Genomic DNA, 19,622 nt, shown 5'->3' with positions numbered 1-19,622 from the left:
GCTCTCCAACTTGCTGTCAGGACAGGGTGGTAGAATACAGTAAAGGGGTTGTCTCCTTCCTGTGGCCTTGTACATATCCGGAACGTATGAGAGTCAGGTGACCCTCGTTTCTAAGGTTCTGTCCTCTGTCTACCACCAGGCCTGCCTGGGTCACAGAAGAAACCCTCTAGTAGTTGCAGCTGTGCTGAGTCCATCTCACTGCAGCAGAGACTCCTACATGTGTGATCTGTGCCCAGCTTGGGACATACTAGGTGCCATCTGAGCTGGAGCCCCAGTGTCTCTGCTCAGCAAGGATTTTGACTGTTTCTGCTGTTTCTGAAGGTGTACTGTTGTGATGCAGCCTATACCTTACTGTCAATACTTAGGGTGCTAGGTGGACCAAGGAGCTGACTGTGAAAGCCAAGTTCCCTAATGTGTCCCCCATCACTGAAATGTTGTCTTGGGGTGATCCAGAGAGTCTGATGGGCGAGAGCCAACCATCTCTGCAGTAGGTAGTCATTATTCTTAAAAGTGGCTTTTAAGAGATGTCTCTTAAAAGTGATTTTTGGTCCAGCACGATGGTTTATGCCTGTAATCCCATCACTTTGGGAGGCTGAGGTGGGTAGATCACGTGTAGGTCATCAACAGTTCGAGACCAACCTGGCCAACATATAGTGAAACCCCATCTCTACTAAAAAATACAAAAATTAGCTGGGCATGGTGGTACATGCCTTTAGTCCCAGCTACTTGGGAAGCTGAGACAGGAGAATTGCTTGAACCTGGGAAGTGGAAGTTGTAGTGAGACAAGATCGTGCCATTGCACTCCAGCCTGGGTGATAGAGCAAGACGTCATCTCTCAAAAAAACAAAATAAAATAAAATTGGCTGGGTGTGGTGGCTGACATTTGTAATCCCAGCATTTTGGGAGGCCAAGGCAGGCAGCTCAGGGGTTCAAAACCAGCCTAGGCAACATGGCAAATCCCCATCTCTACAAAACACGCAAAAATTACCCAGGTGTGGTGGCACTCACCTATGGTCCCACCTACTCAGGAGGCTGAGTTGGAGGATGGCTTGAGCCTGGGAGGCAGAGGTTGCAGTGAGCAAGATCTCACCATTACACTCCAGCTTGGGAGACAGAGTGAGACCCTATCTCAAATGAAAAATGAAAATAGAAATTACAATTCAAAATATTTTAAACGTCATTTATGTTAATTGTAGAAAATCTGGAAAATCAAAGAGAAAAAGGAATCCAAGAAGACTGGACTGTGCTTGCAGCTCTCCACATGACCACAGGGTTTCGGCAGACTTGCTTGGGTGGTGGGGCTGGGTAGAAGGCAGCATGGACCCCCTGCCAACTGCAGTGAATGGTGGGAGCTTCTGGGTGGACTTGTGAGTGTGGACAGCTGTGGGCCTTGGCTGCCTGCTTCCAGGTGCGGTTGTTTCGCCTTCATCTTGTGTTCTGGTGGATCTTGACTCTACTTGGCCCAAGCAGTGCCTATTTGCTGCCCTCTTCTCTCTTGAGCTAGATAGGGACAGAATGGCTGTTTTTGTATCTCCAGCTTGCCTTTTGGTTTTGGCAGGCAAGGGCAGGAACTGAGAAGTTACAGGCCCACTCATGGCCAGAAGAAATATCTGGCATGATATTTCTTCTCCACTTTGCTGTCATATAGAAGAAAGGAGTCAATCAGATGGCTTTACCTTACTTGTGTTGTAGAGTAAAAATTCCCTCTCAGCTGGGCTGGATGGCTCACGCCTGTAATCCCAGCACTTTGGGAAGCCGAGGTGGGTGGATCACAAGGTCAGGAGTTCAAGACCAGCCTGGACAACATAGTGAAACCCCATCTCTACCAAAAATACAAAAATTAGCCTGGCGTGATGGCGGACACCTGTAGTCCCAGCTACTTGGGAGGTTGAGGCAGGAGAACAGCTTGAACCCAGGAGGCAGAGGTTGTGATCATGCCGTTGCACTCCAGCCTGGGCAACAAGAGTGAAACTCCATCTCAAAAAATAATAATAATAATAATTCCCTCTCTGAAGCTCTTTAAATATGTCCTGGAGTCAAAGGCCCTGGTAGAGAAGTATTGGGAGCTAAGCTTCTCTATCTATTCCAGTCAACTGCTCCAGGAGTAAGAGCCCTTATTTCCACCCTCCCTCCCAGGCTGATCCAGGCAGGCTGTATCTGTGAGTGTTTCTAGCATAGCCTGAAATATATTTACCTTTTTCTTTTATGCTATATTCACATAGCATATATTCACCTTTTTCTCCTTGTTAATCTCAAGTAAATAGGCGTTTGTTTTAGATGTCCTGAGATATAGGACTTCCAGAATGGCCTCCTGTCCTTTACCAAATCCTGATACTAGAAGATCCTCCAGTGCATGAATGAATGGACAAAGTGGGGTTGCCCAGGTGCTTCTTTGTCTGATCCTGTTGAATGGCGCACTGGGGGCTCTCTAGCCTCATGGTAATAGCTGATGAAGCAGGCTCTGGGAGCACATGGGACATGCCAGTGGGCGTGTGGTGAATTCAGTGGCGGAGGTAAGATTTGAGTCTGGGATTGTCAAATATATTGCTCCCTGGAGCTGTGTTCTCAGATGTCTGAGCACAGCTGGAGAATGCAAGACCAGCCTGGGCAACAAGCTCTCTAGACCAGGCTGCTGCTGACTCTGGTTGAGCACTTTGGCTCCAGTATTTCCAAGTGGGTCTCAGAGAATTGACCTTTCTTTGGTGCCTGGTTGTGCTGGGCAGTGTCTTGGGCTTCTCTAGCCCCTCCCCCACCCAATAAATTCACTGTGTTCTAAAGAGCACTTGCCTGTTTCCACATCATCCCACTGTTCCTGTCCCATCCTTGTCATCTTCCACGAGAATGACTTTGGAAGTGTATTAGAGGAGGCATTGTGTTATAAATAAATAAAAGGAAGTGTCCAGTTTTGCTTTTTCAATCCATTTTTCAAACATTAGCTGTTTGATTATATACAGCTATGTCCTTTCCTTTTTTTTAGAGACAGAGGTGGTCTTGTTATATTTCCCAGGCTGGTCTTGCACTCCTGGTTTCAAGTGATCCTCCCACCTTGGCCTCCCAAGTAGCTGGGATTATACGCTGGAGCCACCGTGCCCAGCTTAGCTGTGCCCTTTCTAACCCCCTTCTGTGGCTTCCCATTAATCTCTCATGAAGTTCAGACTCCTTAAACTAGTGTGCAGGCTGGACATGCACAGCCCATTTCCTGATCCAGCTGTCTGTCTTTCTAGGTCTGCACAGACTGTAACCCAGTCACACTGAACTTCTCTTAGTTCCCTGACCATGTGGCTGCTTTCTTGCATCTCTATGCCTTTTCACATTCTGCTGTTTCTGTGTGGACCAGGATCTTCTTTCTCCTCTCATCTCCTTTACCAGGCCTTGGCTCAGCCTTCACTTCCTGAGGGAATTCCCGACTTGAGTCAGCACACCTTGACTCTGGCTTGACATTAGAACTGCTGGAGGGCAAGGATTGAGTCCAGGCCTCCCACCCATCTGTCCCCAGCACCTTACTGGGTACAGGGGATTTTTGTGGATGTCATGAATGACTGAAAGAGACTCTGAAATTTATCACACCAGTTTTTACTGAATTACTTAACCTTAGCCTTAGCAAGGCCCCAAGAGCTCCTAATAACTCGGTCATATTCAAGTGCCTCCAGAAATCAATTGAGGAAAGGTAGTGTCAGTGGCTTCCTACAGGCATTCTCCTGTTCCGTAGATGCAAAGATATTGCAGTATGTGTCCAGGAGAATGAGTTTAATGAGTTTGCTATGCTCTTTTCTTATTTTTTTGTCTCAGTCTTGGCAGCCCAAAGCGTATAAAGTGGTATCTTGTGTGTTTTTCTTCTTTGAAATAAGATCTGGCTCTGTCACCCAGGCTGGAAGGCAGTGGTGCCATCTGGGCTCACTGCAACCTCCACCCACCCCAGGCTCAAGCCATCCTCATACCTCAGCCTCCTGGGTAGCTAGGACTACTACAGGTGTGCACCACCATGCCTGACTAATTTTTGTATTTTTGGTGGAGACAGGGCTTCACCATGTTATTCAGGCTGGTCTTGAATTCCTTGTCTCAAACCATCAGCCCTCCTTAGCCTCCCAAAATGTTGGGATTGCAGGCATGAGCCACTGCGCCCAGACTTATTTTATTATTTTTCTTTTGAGGTAGTGCTCACTTTGTCACCCAGGCTGCCGTGCAGTGGCGTGAGGCACTGTAGCCTCGACTTCTGGGCCTCAAGCTGTCCTCCCCTCTTAGCCCCTCCAGTAGCTAGGACTACAGACAAGTGCCACCACGCCCAGCTGATTTTTGTATTTTTTGTAGGGATGGGGTTTTGCCGTATTGCCAAGGCTGGTCTTAAACTCCTGAGCTCAAGCAATCCACCTGCCTCGACCTCCCAAAGTGCTAGGATTATAGGCATAAGCCACCGTGCTCAGCCTCATTGTGGTTTTGATTTGCATTTTCCTAATGATAATGATGGTGAACATCTTTTCAGGTGCTTTTTGGCCACGTATCTTCTTTAGAGAAACATCTACCCAAGGCGTTTGTCCTCCCCATTTTTTAGAGATGGGATTTTGCTGCCCAGGCTGGTCCCAAACTCAGGCTCAAGTGATCTCCTGCCTCAGCCTCCCCACATTGCTGGAACTACAGGTGCACACTACCATTCCCAGCTAAAAATTTTAAAGTTTGATGAAGTTTACTTTATCTTGCTGCCTGTGCTTTTGATGTAATGTCCAAGAAATTACTGGCAAATCCAATGTCATGAAGCATTCTTCCCATGTCTTTTTCTTGAAGTTTTAGCTCCTTTTTTTTGTTTGTTTTGAGACAGAGTTTCACTCTTGTTACCCAGGCTGGAGTGCAATGGCGCTATCTTGGCTCACCACAACCCTCTGCCTCCTAGGTTCAGGCAATTCTCCTCCCTCAGCCTCCTGAGTAGCTGGGACTACGGGCACGCACCACCACGCCCAGCTAATTTTTTGTATTTTTAGTAGAGACGGGGTTTCACCATGTTGACCAGGATGGTCTCGATCTCTTGACCTCTTGATCCACCCGCCTCGGCCTCCCAAAGTGCTGGGATTACAGGCGTGAGCCACCATGCCTGGCCCAAAGTTTTAGCTCTTACGATTAGATCTTTAATCCATTTTGAGTTGATTTTTGTATATGGTATAATGTGAGCAAAAAAACTTTATTTTTTATATGGAGTTTCACTCTTGTTGCCCAGGCTGGAGTGCAGTGGTGCAATCTTGGCTCACCACAACCTCTGCCTCCTGGGTTCAAGCAATTCTCCTGCCTCAGCCTCCTGAGTAGCTGGGATTACAGGCGTGTGCCACCACGCCTGGCTAATTTTGTATTTTTAGTAGAGATGGAATTTCTCCATGTTGATCAGGCTGGTTTCGAACTCCCAACCTCAGGTGATCTGCCCACCTCTGCCTCCCAAAGTGCTGGGATTACAGGCATGAGCCACCGTGCCTGGCCAAACTTTATTCTTTTGTTTGTGATTATCCAGATTTCCTAGCATTGTTTGTTGAAAAAACTGTCGTTTCCCCATCTAATGGTCTTGGCTTCCTTGTTGAAATCAGTTGACTATACATATGAGGGTTTATTTCTGGGATCTCTGTTTTATTCCTTGGTCTATATGTCTGTCTTTATACCAGTCTTACACTAATTTGATTATTGTAGCTTTGTTCTAGGTTTTGAAATCAGAAAGTGTAAGCCCTCCAACTTTGTTCTTTTTGAAGATTGTTTTTACTGTTTCTGTCCCTTGAGATTCCATATGGAGTTTTCTATTTCTGTGAAAAACATCACTGGGATTTTGATAGGGAGGGCATTGAATCTGTATATTACTTTGGGTAGTAATCAACATTTTAACATTAGTAAGTCTTCTAGTCAGTGAACAGAGGATGTCTTTCCAGTTATTTGTGTCTGTAATTTCCATCATCAACATTTTACAGTTTTTAGTGTCTTTTGCCTCCTTGGTTAAGCTTAATTACTTTTATTCTTTTTGTGTGTGTGTGTGGCAGGGGGACGGAGTTTTGCTCTTGTCCCCCAGGCTAGAGTGAAATGGCGCGATCTTGGCTCACTGCAGCCTCCGCCTCCTGGGTCTAGTGATTCTCCTGCCTCAGCCTCCTGAGTAGCTGGGATTACAGGCACACACCACATGTCCAACTAATTTTTGTATTTTTAGTGGAAATGAGGTTTCACCATGTTGGTCAGGCTGGTCTTGAACTCCTGACCTCAAGAGATCCGCCTGCCTCTGCCTCCCAAATTGCTAGGATTACAGGTGTGTGAGCCACCACACCAAGCCTAAGTATTTATTCTTTTTTTTTTTTTTTTTTTTTGAGAGAGAGAGTCTTGCTCTGTTGCCCAGGCTGCAGTGCAGTGGTGCAATCTTGGCTCAGTGCAACCTCCACCTCCCAGGTCCCAGTTCAAGCAATTCTTCTGCCTCAGCCTCCTGAGGAGCTGGAATTACAGGCACATGCCACCATGCCCAGCTAATTTTTGTATTTTTGGTAGAGACAGGATTTCACCATGTTGACCAGGCTGGTCTTGAACTCCTGACCTCATGATCAGCCTCCCAAAGTGCTGGGATTACAGACGTGAGCCACCACGCCCAGCCAGTATTTTATTATTTTGATGCTATTGGAAATGGAATTTTTTTCTCAATTTCTTTTATTGATTGTTTATTGTTAGTGTGTAGAAATACAACTGAAAAAGTGATAGAGTAACTTTTTCTTTTCTTTTTTTCTTCTTTTTTTAGCTAGGGTCTTGCTCTGTCACTTAGGCTGGAGTGCAATGACTCAATCTTGGCTCATTGCAAACTCTGCCTCCAGGTTCAAGTGATTCTGGGGCTTCAGCTGCCTGAGTAGCTGGGATTACAGGCACCTGCCAGCATGCCCAGCTAAGTTTTGTATTTTTCATAGAGATGGAGTTTCACCATTTGGCCAGGCCGATCTTGAACTTCTGACTTCAGGTGATAACGCCTGTCTCGCCTCCCAAATTGCTGGGATTACAGGCGTTAGCCACCTCACCTGGCTGGCCAATTTTTTTTTTTTTTTTTTTTTTGAGACGGAGTCTTGCTCTGTCTTGCACTATCAGGAGTACAGTGGCGCGTTCTTGCCTCACTTCAGCCTCCGCCTCCTGGGTTCAAACGATTCTCCTGCCTCAGCCTCCCAAGTAGCTGGGACCATAGGCATGCACCACCACTCCCAGCTAATTTTTGTATTTTTGGTAGAGACAGGGTTTCACCATACTGGCCAGACTGGTCTCAATCTCCTGACCTCATGATTCACCCACGTTGGCCTCCCAAAGTGCTAGAATTACAGGCTTGAGCCACCGTGCCTGGCCGAGACAGAGTCTCACTCTGTCTTCCAGGCTGGAGTGCAGTGACCTGATCTTGGCTAACTGCAACCTCTGCTTCCCAGGTTTAGGTGATTCTCCTGCCTCAGCCTCCCATGTGGCTGAATTTACAGGCGTGTGCCACCACACCCAGCTAATTTTTTTGTATTTTTAATAGAGATGGGGTTTCACCATGTTGGTCAGACTGGTCTTGAACTTCCTGACCTCAGGTGATCTGCTCACTTTGGCCTTCCAAAGTGCTGGGATTACAGGTGTAAGCTACCGTGCAGAGCCCTGCACCTAAGACAGAGTCTCATTCTGTCACCCAGGCTAGAGTGCAGTGGTGCAATCTTGCTTACTGCAGTCTTGATTCCTGGGCTCAGGTGATCCTCCCACCTCAGTCTCCTAAGCAGCTGGGATTACAGGTGCACTTCACCATGTCCACCTAATTTTTTGTAGAGATGGGATTTTGCCGTATTGCCCAGGCTGGTCTGGAACTCTTGGACTCAAGCAGTCCTCCCTCTTTGGCCTCCCAAAGTTCTAGGATTACAGGCATGAACCACCACACCTGGCAGGGTTTTCTACATATGGGAACATGTCATCTGTGAACAGAGATAGTTTTCTTTTCCAGTTTGGATGCCTTTCATTCCTTTTTTGTCTCACTCTGTTGCCCAGGCTGAAGTGCAGTGGTGCAATCTTGCTCACTGCAACCTCCACCTCCCTGGTTCAAGCAATTCCCCTTCCTTAGCCTCCCCAGTAGCTGGGATTACAGGCACCTACCACCACACCCAGCTAATTTTTGTATTTTTAGTAGAGACGGGGTTTCACCATGTTGGTCAGGCTGGTCTCGAACTCGTGACCTCATGATCTGCCCACCTTTGCCTCCCAAAATGCTGGGATTACAGGTGTGAGCCACCACACCTAGCCGCCTTTCATTCCTTTTTCTTGTCTAATTGTTTCATCTAGAACTTTTAGTCCTGTCTTGAATAGAAGTGGTGAAAGCAGGCATCTTAGACGAAAGGCTTTCAGTGTTTCACCATTGAGTATGATGTTAGCTGTGGGTTTTTCTTTTCTTTTCTTTTTTCTTTTTGAGATAGTCTTGTTTTGTCGCCCAGGCTGGAGTGCAGTGGCGCGATCTGGCTCACTTGCATACTCCACCTCCCGGGTTCAAGTGATGCTCCTGCTTCAGCCTCCTAAGTAGCTGGGATTGCAGGTGTCTGCCACCACACCTGGCTAATTTTTGTATTTTTAGTAGAGACATGTTTCACCATGTTGGCCTTGCTCATCTCAAACTCCTGACTTCAAGTGATCCACCTGCCTTGGCCTCCCAAGCCAAAGTGCTGGGAATCCCGCTTCTGTGGTGGCCTAGCGGTTAGGACTCTAGGTTTTCACCCAGGTGGCCCGGGTTTGACTCCTGGTTTGGGAACCCAGGGAATCTGGCATCAGTTACTCTGGTTACATAGCAATCACAGTGCTGGGATCACAGGTATAAGCCACTGCACCTAGCGGGGTTTTTCATATATGACCTTTGTTTTGTTGAGGTAGTTTCCTTTTATTCCTACTTTCTTGAGTGTTATTAACTTGTAATTTATTATGCTATACAATTCACCCATTTAAAGAGTACAATTCGGTTCTTTTTAGTATATTTACAGGGTCTGCTTTGTTTCTCTCAGATTGGTTGAATGGTAGTCTTCAAGTTTATGAAGACTTTCTGAAAGATAGAAGCGTGCATCTTTTGGTAGCTTTGAAACAGCATGCTTTTGGAAAGACTTAATGTCATGCAGTATTTGAAGAGTGGGGGCCTATTCTCATTGAACCCTGACTCAGCTGTGACCTCATTTGTGTATGCAACCTGCACTCCTGTGGGGCTGCTCTCTGTGTCATTGACACTTGAAGGTGGAATGGTGCCCAAATGTGGGTGTCAGCTTCTGGCTGCTCTCCCCTTAGACAGTCCACTCAGATTCTCAAGTTGAGGCAGGAGTTTGTACAGAGGCTCCTGGGCCATCCACTAATGAACACCATCTTACCTGTGGAGCAGAGTCTGTAGGAAGGTGTTTAGGGCTAGCTGCTGGAGAAAGGAGAGGCTTCTCCTGTGGGAAAACCTAAGTAATTTGTGTTTTAAGCACAGGTGCTTTAGTGGTTCCCCATCTCCATAGAATGGTGTAGAGCCAGAGCCCTGTTGCAGTGACAAGCATAACTCTTCTTGAGTGACCTTTGACCTCTCCCATTTGCACATGTGCTCCAAACGTAAATCCTTACCTAGTGTCAGGAAGCCTGTGTGCCAAGGATGGGAAGGCATGTCGTGTTGGGCATAGGCCCTGGCCCCTCTGAACAGGGCATGTGGTGAGTGGCTGTTGACTGCTGACTGCAGGGCAGCTGGGGTCGTTTGTTGCTTGGTCAGCTGAGGCACTGAGGGAATGGAGACTGGCTTTTGGCAGCCTCTGCCACGTAAAGTCAGGAAGCTAATTATTTGGGCTGCAGTTTTTCTGAAAAAATGTGCAAGCTTTAATCTAATGGGAATTCCACCAGCAGGCTAAGACAGCTTCTGCTCCTGATGGTCCTTGAAGCTAGCCCCTCTGGCAGGAGGTGGCAGGCACTTTGTGTGTTTCTGGGAAGGACTAAACAGTCCTGTCCAACTTCTCGCTATATTTTAGTTCACGTCTTTAAGGATCCAACTCTGTCTCAAATGCTGCTTAAAACAGAGCCGAAGACAATTTCCCTTTGAGCCATGAAACTTTCTCTTTGAAGTGCTATTTCTTTCTTTTGCTTTGCTCTTTTCCTTTGGCTCCCTTTTTCCCTAAGCCATGTGGGCCAAGTTATCAGGGCCATATGTTGGGTTGTGTCTTTTCCTGGTTCCCACCCAGCATGATCGAGATAGCTGGTTTCAGAGGAAGGTGAGTAGATCAGAGGCTTCAGTTCCTGCCCAATCTCTTATTTGGATAGTAGAGGCTGCTTCCCCAATTAGAGTGGTGCAGCAAGCCAGAGAAAGGCAAAAGGGCATTTACTGCCAATAAGGGGCTGGCAGGAGCAGAGTATTAGGCCTTTTTTGCATTACTAGAACAAAATACCTAGACAGGGTAATTTATAAAGAAAAGAGGTTTAATTGGCTCACAGTCCTACAGGCTTTATAGGAAGCGTGGTGCTGGCAAAGGCCTTGGGAAGCTTACAGTCATAGTGGATGGTGACTGGGAGCCAGCATGTCACATGGCAAGGACGGGAACAAGTTGGAGGGAGGTGCCATGCTCTTTTAAACAACCAGATTGGCCAGGCTCAGTGGCTCACGCCTGTAATACCAACACTTTGGGAGGCTGAGGCAGTGGATCACCAGGTCAGGAGATCGAGACCACCCTGGCCAACATGGTGAAACCCCATCTTAAAAATAAATAAATAAATAACCAGATCTCACATGAACATAGAGTGAGAACTCATTTATTACTGTGAGGACTGCACCAAGACATTCATGAAGGATCTATCCCCATGATCTTAATACCTGCCACTAGGCCCCACCTCCAACATTGGGGATTACATGTCTACATGAGATTTAGAGAGGTCAAACATCAAAACCATATCACTCTGTCCTGGCCCCCCAAATTTCATGTCCTTCTCACATTGCAAAATACGATCATCCCTTCCCAATAGTGCCCCAGAGTCTTAACTCATTCCACCATTAACTTAAAAGTCCCAGGCCAGGCGCGGTGGCTCACGCCTATAATCCCAGCACTTTGGGAGGCCAAGGTGGGCGGATCACGAGGTCAAGAGATCGAGACCATCCTGGTCAACGAGGTGAAACCCCGTTTCTACTAAAAATACAAAAATTAGCTGGGCATGGTGGTACGCGCCTGTAGTCCCAGCTACTCGGGAGGCTGAGGCAGGAGAATTGCTTGAACCCAGAAGGCAGAGGTTGCGGTGAGCTGAGATGGTGCCATTGCACTCCAATATGGGTAACAACAGCGAAACTCCATCTCAAAAAAAATAAAATAAAAGTCCCAAGTCCAGAGTCTCATCTGGAGATGAGTTCCTTCCACTTATGAGCCTATGAAATCAAAAACAAATTTTTTTGTTTGTTTTTTGAGACAGAGTCTTGCTCTGTATGCCAGGCTGGAGTGAAGTGGCACGATCTTGGCTCACTGCAACCTACGCCTACCAGGTTCAAGCAATTCTCCTGCCTCAGCCTCCTAAGTAGCTGGGATTACAGGTACATACCACTATGCTTGGCTAATTTTTGTATTTTTAGTAGAGACAGGGTTTCACCATGTTGGCCAGGCTGGTCTCGAACTCCTGACTTCCTGACCCGCCCACCTCGGCTTCCCAAATTGCTGGGATTATAGACATGAGCCACTGCATCCGGCCAAAAACAAGTTCTTTACTTCCAAGATTCAATGGTGGTACATGCATTGGATATACATTTCCATTTCAAAAGGAAACAGGCAAAAGAAAGGGACAGTAGACCCCATGCAAGTCCAGGGTAGGTATGAAAAGTCCAGCATAATCCTTGGCTCCATGTCCTGCATCCAAGGCACCCTGGTTCAAAGGGTGGGTCCCCAAGGTCTTGGACAGCTTCACCACTGTGGCTTTGCAGGGTGCAGGCCCCATGGCTACTCTCGTGGGTTGGAGTTGAGTGCTTGCAGCTTTTCATGCTGAGGTTGCAAGCTGCTGGCGGCGCTACCATTCTCTAGTCTGGAGGGCAGTAGCTCCCTTCCTACAGCTCTGCTAGGCAGTGCCATGGTGGAGACTCTGTGTGGGCCTCCAACTTCACATTTCCCTTCGGCACTACCCTAGTAGAGTTTCTCTGTTGCAGGCTTCTGCCTGAGCACCCAGCCTTCCTTATATATCTTCTGGAATCTAGGTGAGAACTGCCAAGCCTCCTTCACTGTTGCATTCTGTATACCTGCAGACTTAATGTCATGTGGAAGCTACCAAGGCTTACAGCTTATTCCTTCTGGATTGGTGGCCCAAGCTGTACCTGCGGCCCTTTGAGCCACGACTTCTGGAGCAGCTGGGACGTGGGAGCAGTGTCCCAAGGCTGTACAGGGCAGCAAGGCCCTGGGCCTGGTCACCAAAACCATTTTCTTCTTATAGGCCTCTGAACCTGTTAGGGAGCTGCCTAGAAGATCTCTGAAATGCCTTTGAGGCCTTTTCCCCATTGTCTTGGATATTAGCATTTGGCTCCCTTTCAGTCTTGCTGCTTTCTCTAGCATTTGGGTGCTCCACAGCCTGCTTGGATTCTTTCTCTACCACAAGGACAGAGTGCAATTTTTCAAACTTTTATGCTCTCCTTCCCTCTTTTTTTTTTTTGAGATGGAGTCTTACTCTGGTTGCCCAGGCTGGAGTACAATGGCATGATCTTGGCTCGCTACAACCTCCACCTCCTGGTTTAAAGCGATTCTTGTGCCTCAGCCTCCTGTGTAGCTGGGATTACAGGAACATGCCACCACACCCAGCTAATTTTGTATTTTTTAGTAGAGATGGGGTTTCCCCATGTTGGCCAGGCTGGTCACTCCTTCCCTTTTAAATATAAGTTCCAATTTCAAGTCATCCTTTGCTCCTATATCTGATAGTAGGCTGTTAGAAGCTGCCGGTCTAGGCTGGGCACAGTGGCTCACGCCTGTAATCCCAGCACTTTGGGACTCCAAGGTGGTGGATCACCTAAGGTCAGGAGTTCGAGAACAGCCTGGCCAACATGGTGAAACCCTGTCTCTACCAAAAATACAAAATTAGTCGGGTGTGGTGGCACATTCCTGTAATCCCAGCTACTCTGGAGGCTGAGGCAGGAGAATCGCTTAAACCCGGGAGATAGAGGTTGCAGTGAGCCGAGATTGCGCCATTGCACTCCATCCCCAGCAACAAGAGTGAAACCTCGTCTCAAAAAAAGAAAAGAAAAGAAATGCCTGAGGCTGGGTAACTTATAAAGAAAAGAAGTTTGATTGGCTCATGGTTCTGCAGGTTTTACATGAAGTATGTTCCTTCAGGAGACTTATAATCATGGTGGAAGACAGCAGGGAGCCAGCATGTCACATGGCAAGAGTGGGAGCCAGAGCGGGGGGAAGTTGCTGCACTCTTTTTTTTTTTTTTTTTTTTTTTTTTAGAGATGGTGTTTTGCTCTTGTTGCCCAGGCTAGAGTGCAGTGACACGATCTTGGCTCACAGCAACCTCCGCCTCCTGGGTTCAAGTAATTCTACTCCCTCAGCCTCCCAAGTAGCTGAGATTACAGACATGTGCCACCACACCTGGCTAATTTTGTATTTTTAGTAGAGATGGGGTTTCTCCATGTTGGTCAGGCTGGTCTCGAACTCCTGACCTCATGTGATCTGCATGCCTCAGCCTCCCAAAGTGCTGGATTAGAGGTGTGAGCCACCACAACCGACCTGCACACCCTTAACCAGATCTTAGACCAGGCATGGTGGTTCATGCCTGTAATCCCAGCACTTTGGGAGGCTGAGGCAGGAGGATTATTTGAGTTTAGGAGTTAAAGACCAACCTAGGGAAATAGTGAGACCTCATTTCTATTAAAAATTTTAAAAAATAGGCCAGATGTGATGGCTCATGCTTGTAATCCCAGCAATTTCGGAGGCCAAGACAGGAAGATCACTTGAGCTCAGGATTTGGAGACCAGCCTGGACAACATGGTGATACTCTATCTCTACAAAAATTAGCCAGGTGAGACAACATGTACCAGTAGTCTTAACTACTCAGGAGGCTGATGTAGGAGGATTGCATGAGCCGAGGAGATCAAGATTTCAGTGAGCCGAGATCATGCCACTGCACTTCAGCCTGGGTGACAGACCAAGATCCTGTCTCAAAATCATCATCATCATCATCAGATCTCACATTGACTTAGAGCAAGAACTCCCTCATTACCTCAAGGACAGCAACAAGCCATTCATGAGGGATCTGCCCCCATGGTTCAATCATCTCCTGATTTGGAGGGTACAGACTTCAACACCACATCATGTCCCTGGGTATGGGGACCCCAGGAGTGTTAGGAAACAGGTGCATTGTTGCATGGAACATGCCAGGGAGGAAAGAAATAGTCCAAAATGGGGAAATGTATGTGGAGAGACTCCTTGTAGAATTATAGTTGGGGACAATCAGAATGTGAATGTACAGCCACTTGGAAATGGGCAAATTAAGGCAACTCCATGTAATTCCTTTAAAAAAAATCAATTTGGCCGGCACAGTGGCTCATGCCTGTAATCCTATCACTTTGGGAGGCTGAAGCTGGTGTATTGCTTGAGCCCAGGAGTTTAAGACCATTCTAGGCAACATGGTGAAACCTCTTCTCTACAAAAAATTAGCTGGGCATGTGTGGTGTGGGCCTGTAGTCCCAGCTACTCAGGAGGTGGAGGTGGAAGGATCGCCTGAGCCCAGGAGATGAAGGCTGCAGTAAACCGTGATTGTATCACTGCACTCCAGCCTAGGATACAGAGTGAGACCCTGTCTTAAAAAAAAGTCTTTCAAGAACAAATCAGTTACACTCAAGATAAAAAAAATAAAAAACAAAAAAAAAAGAAGGAAAAATGTCTTTTTTTTTTTTTTTTTTTAGGCCAGGTGTGATGGCTCATGCCCATAATCCCAGCACTTTGGGAGGCTGAGGCAGGGAGATTGCTTATTGCTCAGGAGTTCAAGAACAGTCTGGCCAACATGGTGAAACCCCATCTCTACCAAAAATATAAAAATTAGCTGGGTGTGGTGGTGCACTCCTGTAGTCTCAGTTACTTGGGAGGCTGAGCGGGGATAATCACTTGAATCGAGAGGCGGAGGTTCCAGTGAGCTGGGATTGTGTCACTACACTCCAGCCTGAGCGACAGAGTGAGACTGACTCAAAAACAAAAATTATTTTTTAAATTTTTTATTGTGGTAGAATATATGTAACATAAAAGTTACTTTAATAATTTTTAAGTTCAGTGGTCTTAAGTGCATTCACATTGTTATGCAAGTATAAGGTTATATCTCAGCCTTCTTGGTTGGTGGCTTGAGTATTCTGAGCACCTCAGCTACCTATTGATGTTTATATGTGGTTGATATCAGGCATCATGTGTGCTTTCTACTATTTTACTCTTAGAAAGTGATGACTTGTTTCTCTTATTTCTGTGTTTATGGGGAAATACCTGTTTCTTTGTACATTACATATATTTAGACTAAAAAAAATGTTCATTTCTGCTTCTGTCTTGCTTTCTGATAAGTGCCACTAAGACATCTTTGACAGTTGCTGCAACCTGGGGCCCACCTTGCTGTGGACAGCTTAGTTGCTTTAAGCACCTGGAGTGGGAGGAGTGAAGGGGTCTCGGGGGGCGTCACACATCACCGCTTCTAGCTTTGTGTGGTTTGGGAGACCAGTGTGAATGTATGCGGGGAAGGTAATGAATTTTGAGACCTAGAGAACAAGCTCTGTGTGAGCAGTCTTGATCGATGATCCTATATAGATCCAACATGGCTGTACTTTTTTCATGTCCTCGTCTTTGGTGCAGACTGGGTTGTCCCACACTGGGTTGTCCCTGTGGGACATCTGTGCATTGCTCTATCAAACACTACCTAGGATTGAGCTACTTTAGGCACACCTTAGGAATAGATTCTGTGCCTTAGCTACAGCCAGAACACCAAGGGACTAGAAGCCGTGAATTCATGACACTTTCCTCTGAAACTGAAGCCAGTGGTTCATAGTGACACACACACACACACACACACACACACACACACACACACACAACCTTCTGTTTCTCTAGCTGGGTAAGGCATTAAAACGCTTTCCATTAGCAAATCAAAATGTCAGGTTTCTCCGAGAACCATTAGTATGTTATAAGAGTCTCTACATTCATTGCTTTTCTCATTTTTCTGCCTCTTATCAAGAAATATTTGAGAAGGAAGATGTGTGATCATTTGCTAACCAATTTGTGTGTGTGTGTTTTTTTGAAGGTACATGGGAATAGGACTCTCGGCTCAAGGCGTCAACATGAACAGACTTCCTGGTGAGTCACTGTTTAATAGAACATTTGTTCTGCTCTCCTGATCCAATTGGTGTTGAGAGTCATGGTGGTAGTTGAGAGGCTGGGGAGGACTTTGTTTGCTGGCTGCCTGCCTCAAGCCATGCCATTGGGTAGAGGATCCTGAAAGGTAGGTAGCCTTTGGGCCAAGATGGTGTTCATTTCTATTCCAAAAATTAATTGGCAAGTGATTGTACTTAATGGAGTTTGAACTGTTTGCAGTCAAAGTCAACTGACCTGAGCTTACTCCAGGTGGGGATACGCCTCAGCAGCCCTTTCTCCCATTGGCCTTGCTAAGCAGACTCAGGCTGTACTGGGAGGAAGGCTGCTGCCAACCCTGGCTCCTTGGTTACTTCATTGTGTTAAAGATCAGAGTTTTTGGCCAGGCACAGTGGCTCATGCCTGTAATCCTGGCACTTTGGGAGGCTGAGGCAGGTCGATCACCTGAGGTCAGGAGTTTGAGACCTGCCTGGCTAATAATGGCGAAACCCCCATCTCTACTAAAAATAAAAAATTAGCCGGGTGTGGTGGCACATACCTGTAGTCCCAACTACTTGGGAGGCTGAGCCAGGAGAATTGCTTGAACCTGGGAGGTAGAGGTTGCAGTGAGCTGAGATTGCGCCATTGCACTCCAGCCTTACAACAGAGTAAGAATCCATCTCAAAAAAAAAAAAAAAAAAAAAAAAAAGAGATCAAAGTTTTTAAGTGACCTCCCATGTGGAACATGATTGAAGCAATTTCTTATTTTTATTTATATAGGATATATAGTTTTTTTTTTTTTTTTGAGACAGGGTATCACTCTATCACCCAGGCTGGAGCTCAATTACAGCTTATTGCAGCCTCAACCATCTGGACTCAAGTGATCCTTCTGCCTCAGCCTTCCTAGTAGCTGGGACCACAGGAGCTCACCACCATGCCCAGCTAATTTTTTGTCTGTTTTGTAGAGACAGAGTTCTGCCATGTTGCCCAGGCTGATCATAAACTCCTGGGTGGTAGCCATCAGCCCACCTTGGCCTCCCAAAGTGTTGGGATGATGGGTGTGAGCCACTGTACCCAGCCTTATTTTTATCATTTTATTATTTTTCTTTTGAGACAGGGTCTCACTTTTTCACCCAGGCTGGAGTGTAATGGCACGATCTTGGCTCACTGCAGCCTCAACCTTCTGTGTTCAAGCGCTCCTCCCACCTCAGCCCTCCAAGTGGTTGGGATTATAGGCACATGCTACCACACCTGGCTAATTTTTATATTTTTTTGTAAAGATAGGGTTTTGCCATGTTGCCAGGCTGGTCTCGAACACCTGAGCTCAAATGATCTGCCCACCTCAGCCTCCCAACATGCTAGGATTACAGGCATGAGCCACCATGCCTAGGCTGAAGTAACTTCTTAATAAATAGGATGATATGCATGAGACTTGGGTTGATATATCAGTCTCCCATTAGTGGAATGGCTTGAGCCCTACAGATAGCCCTCTTCTGCCATCCCAGCATTCTTTTTTTTTTTTTTTTTTTTTAAGACAGAGTTTCGCTCTTGTTACCCAGGCTGGAGTGCAATGGCGCGATCTCGGCTCACCGCAACCTCTGCCTCCCGGGTTCAGGCAATTCTCCTGCCTCTGCCTCCTGGGTAGCTGGGATTACAGGCGTGCGCCACCATGCCCAGCTAATTTTTTGTATTTTTAGTAGAGATGAGGTTTCACATGTTGACCAGGATGGTCTCGATCTCTTGACCTCGTGATCCACCCGCCTCAGCCTCCCAAAGTGCTGGGATTACAGGCATGAGCCACCGTGCCCGGCCCATCCCAGCATTCTTTCAGTTATTTTCTGCCCAGCAGCTCATACCTAGACATGGACTGGCTACAAGTGGGAAGACAGAGCCTCTGCCATGAACTGATGGGTTCTAGAAAATGGTCTTAAGCCCATTGGTCCCTTGAGTGGCAGAAGTGACATGGTCCAGGCTTCCCTGACACCGTCATGGAACAGGAAAAGTCCTGGTGTTTTTTTTCCTAGACTCCTACTCTTTGTGCCTATGACACAGAGAAGGCAACTGGCTTTCTCCAAGAAGGGAGTAACACTTAGACCTTACATCTTTTCTAATCAACGTTTAATGTGAATCACTGACTTTTTTCTAGTAGACTGATTTTAGATACTTTCAATCTAGGATGCTTAGGATCCAACTAATTGTCAGGAATCTTACTTTTTTCCCCCCTTCAATTGATCCGAGTGAAAACTGGTCTTTCATTATTAATCAGAATGTATGTGGCAGTTTTCTTTGCATACTGTGTGGCTGTGTTCTTTTTTATATGAGCGTCTGGCCTTGGCTAAGTAGATGTATCTGTAGTATCTGTAGCTCTACCTCTTAATGAACAGAAAGAATAATTTCCTGTCAAATGCACACTGATTCTTAATTTTGTTTGTTTGCTGTAGGTGTGTTCTTTATTTATTTATTTAATTTTTTTAGGGAGGGAAGGAGGAAGGGAGGGAGGAAGGGAGGGAGGAAGGAAGGGATGAAGGAAGGAAGGGAGGAAGTAGGGGGAGGGAGAGAGGGAGGGAGGGAGGGAAGGGAAGGAAGGAATTCAAGCAATGAGAGAGACATTGCTGACCTGGATCTAGAAGTTTACAAGTTGATTTCTTTTTTTGAGAGAAGGAAAGAAAAGAAAATGAGTAAAGGAGAGAAAGAAAGAGGAAGAGAGAGAGGGAGGGTGAACGGAAATATTGCTTTATTCTGAAAAAAAATGGGTATTAATCATGGCCAATCAATGTTTCATTTAAACCTATGAGTAGGTATGATGTGGTATTGACAAGAATGTATATTTTATGTATTTGAAGTGGAGAGCTCTATAAATATTTATTAAGTTTACTTGTTCCAGATCTGAGTTCGAGTCCTTGATATCCTTATTAATTTTCTGTCTCATTGAGTCTAAGTCTCTATGTATCTGGGTGTTAGGATCATTAGCTCTTGTTGTTGTATTGATCCTTTTACCACTATGTCTTTGTTACTTTAAAATCTATTTTATCTGCTACGAGAATTGCAACTCCTGCTTTTTGTTTATTTATTTATTTATTTTTGCTCTCCATTTGGTTGGTAAATCTTTCTCCATTCCTTTGTTTTGAGTCTTTGTGTATCCTTGCATGTGAAACAGGTCTGGATGTAACATGCCGTTGGGTTTTGGCTGTGTCTTTTGATTGGGGGATTTAGCCGATTTAAAATTAGGGTTACTGCCATTTGATGTTAACTGGCTGTTTGATCCATTCATTGATGAAAATTCTTCTTTATGTTGGTGCTCTTTACTTTTTGGTATATTTTTGGTAAGGCTAATACTGGTTG

General features: G+C 46.1%; 1 protein-coding gene across 2 annotated transcripts in view; it reads left to right on the top strand.

Moving 5' to 3' along the window:
• The window catches only part of RANBP10 (RAN binding protein 10), a 90,539-nt gene that overhangs the window by 20,618 nt on the left and 50,299 nt on the right, over positions 1-19,622 (top strand). For both annotated transcript variants that reach the window (XM_008986073.5, XM_002761076.7), the window contains exon 3: positions 16,234-16,286. In XM_008986073.5, the coding sequence (XP_008984321.1) occupies positions 16,234-16,286 (53 nt within the window). The remainder of the gene's footprint in view (positions 1-16,233; positions 16,287-19,622) is intronic.

Source organism: Callithrix jacchus, chromosome 20 (assembly GCF_049354715.1).
Source record: "Callithrix jacchus isolate 240 chromosome 20, calJac240_pri, whole genome shotgun sequence".
NCBI lineage: Eukaryota > Metazoa > Chordata > Mammalia > Primates > Cebidae > Callithrix > Callithrix jacchus.
This window is presented reverse-complemented; position numbering and strand designations above follow the sequence as displayed.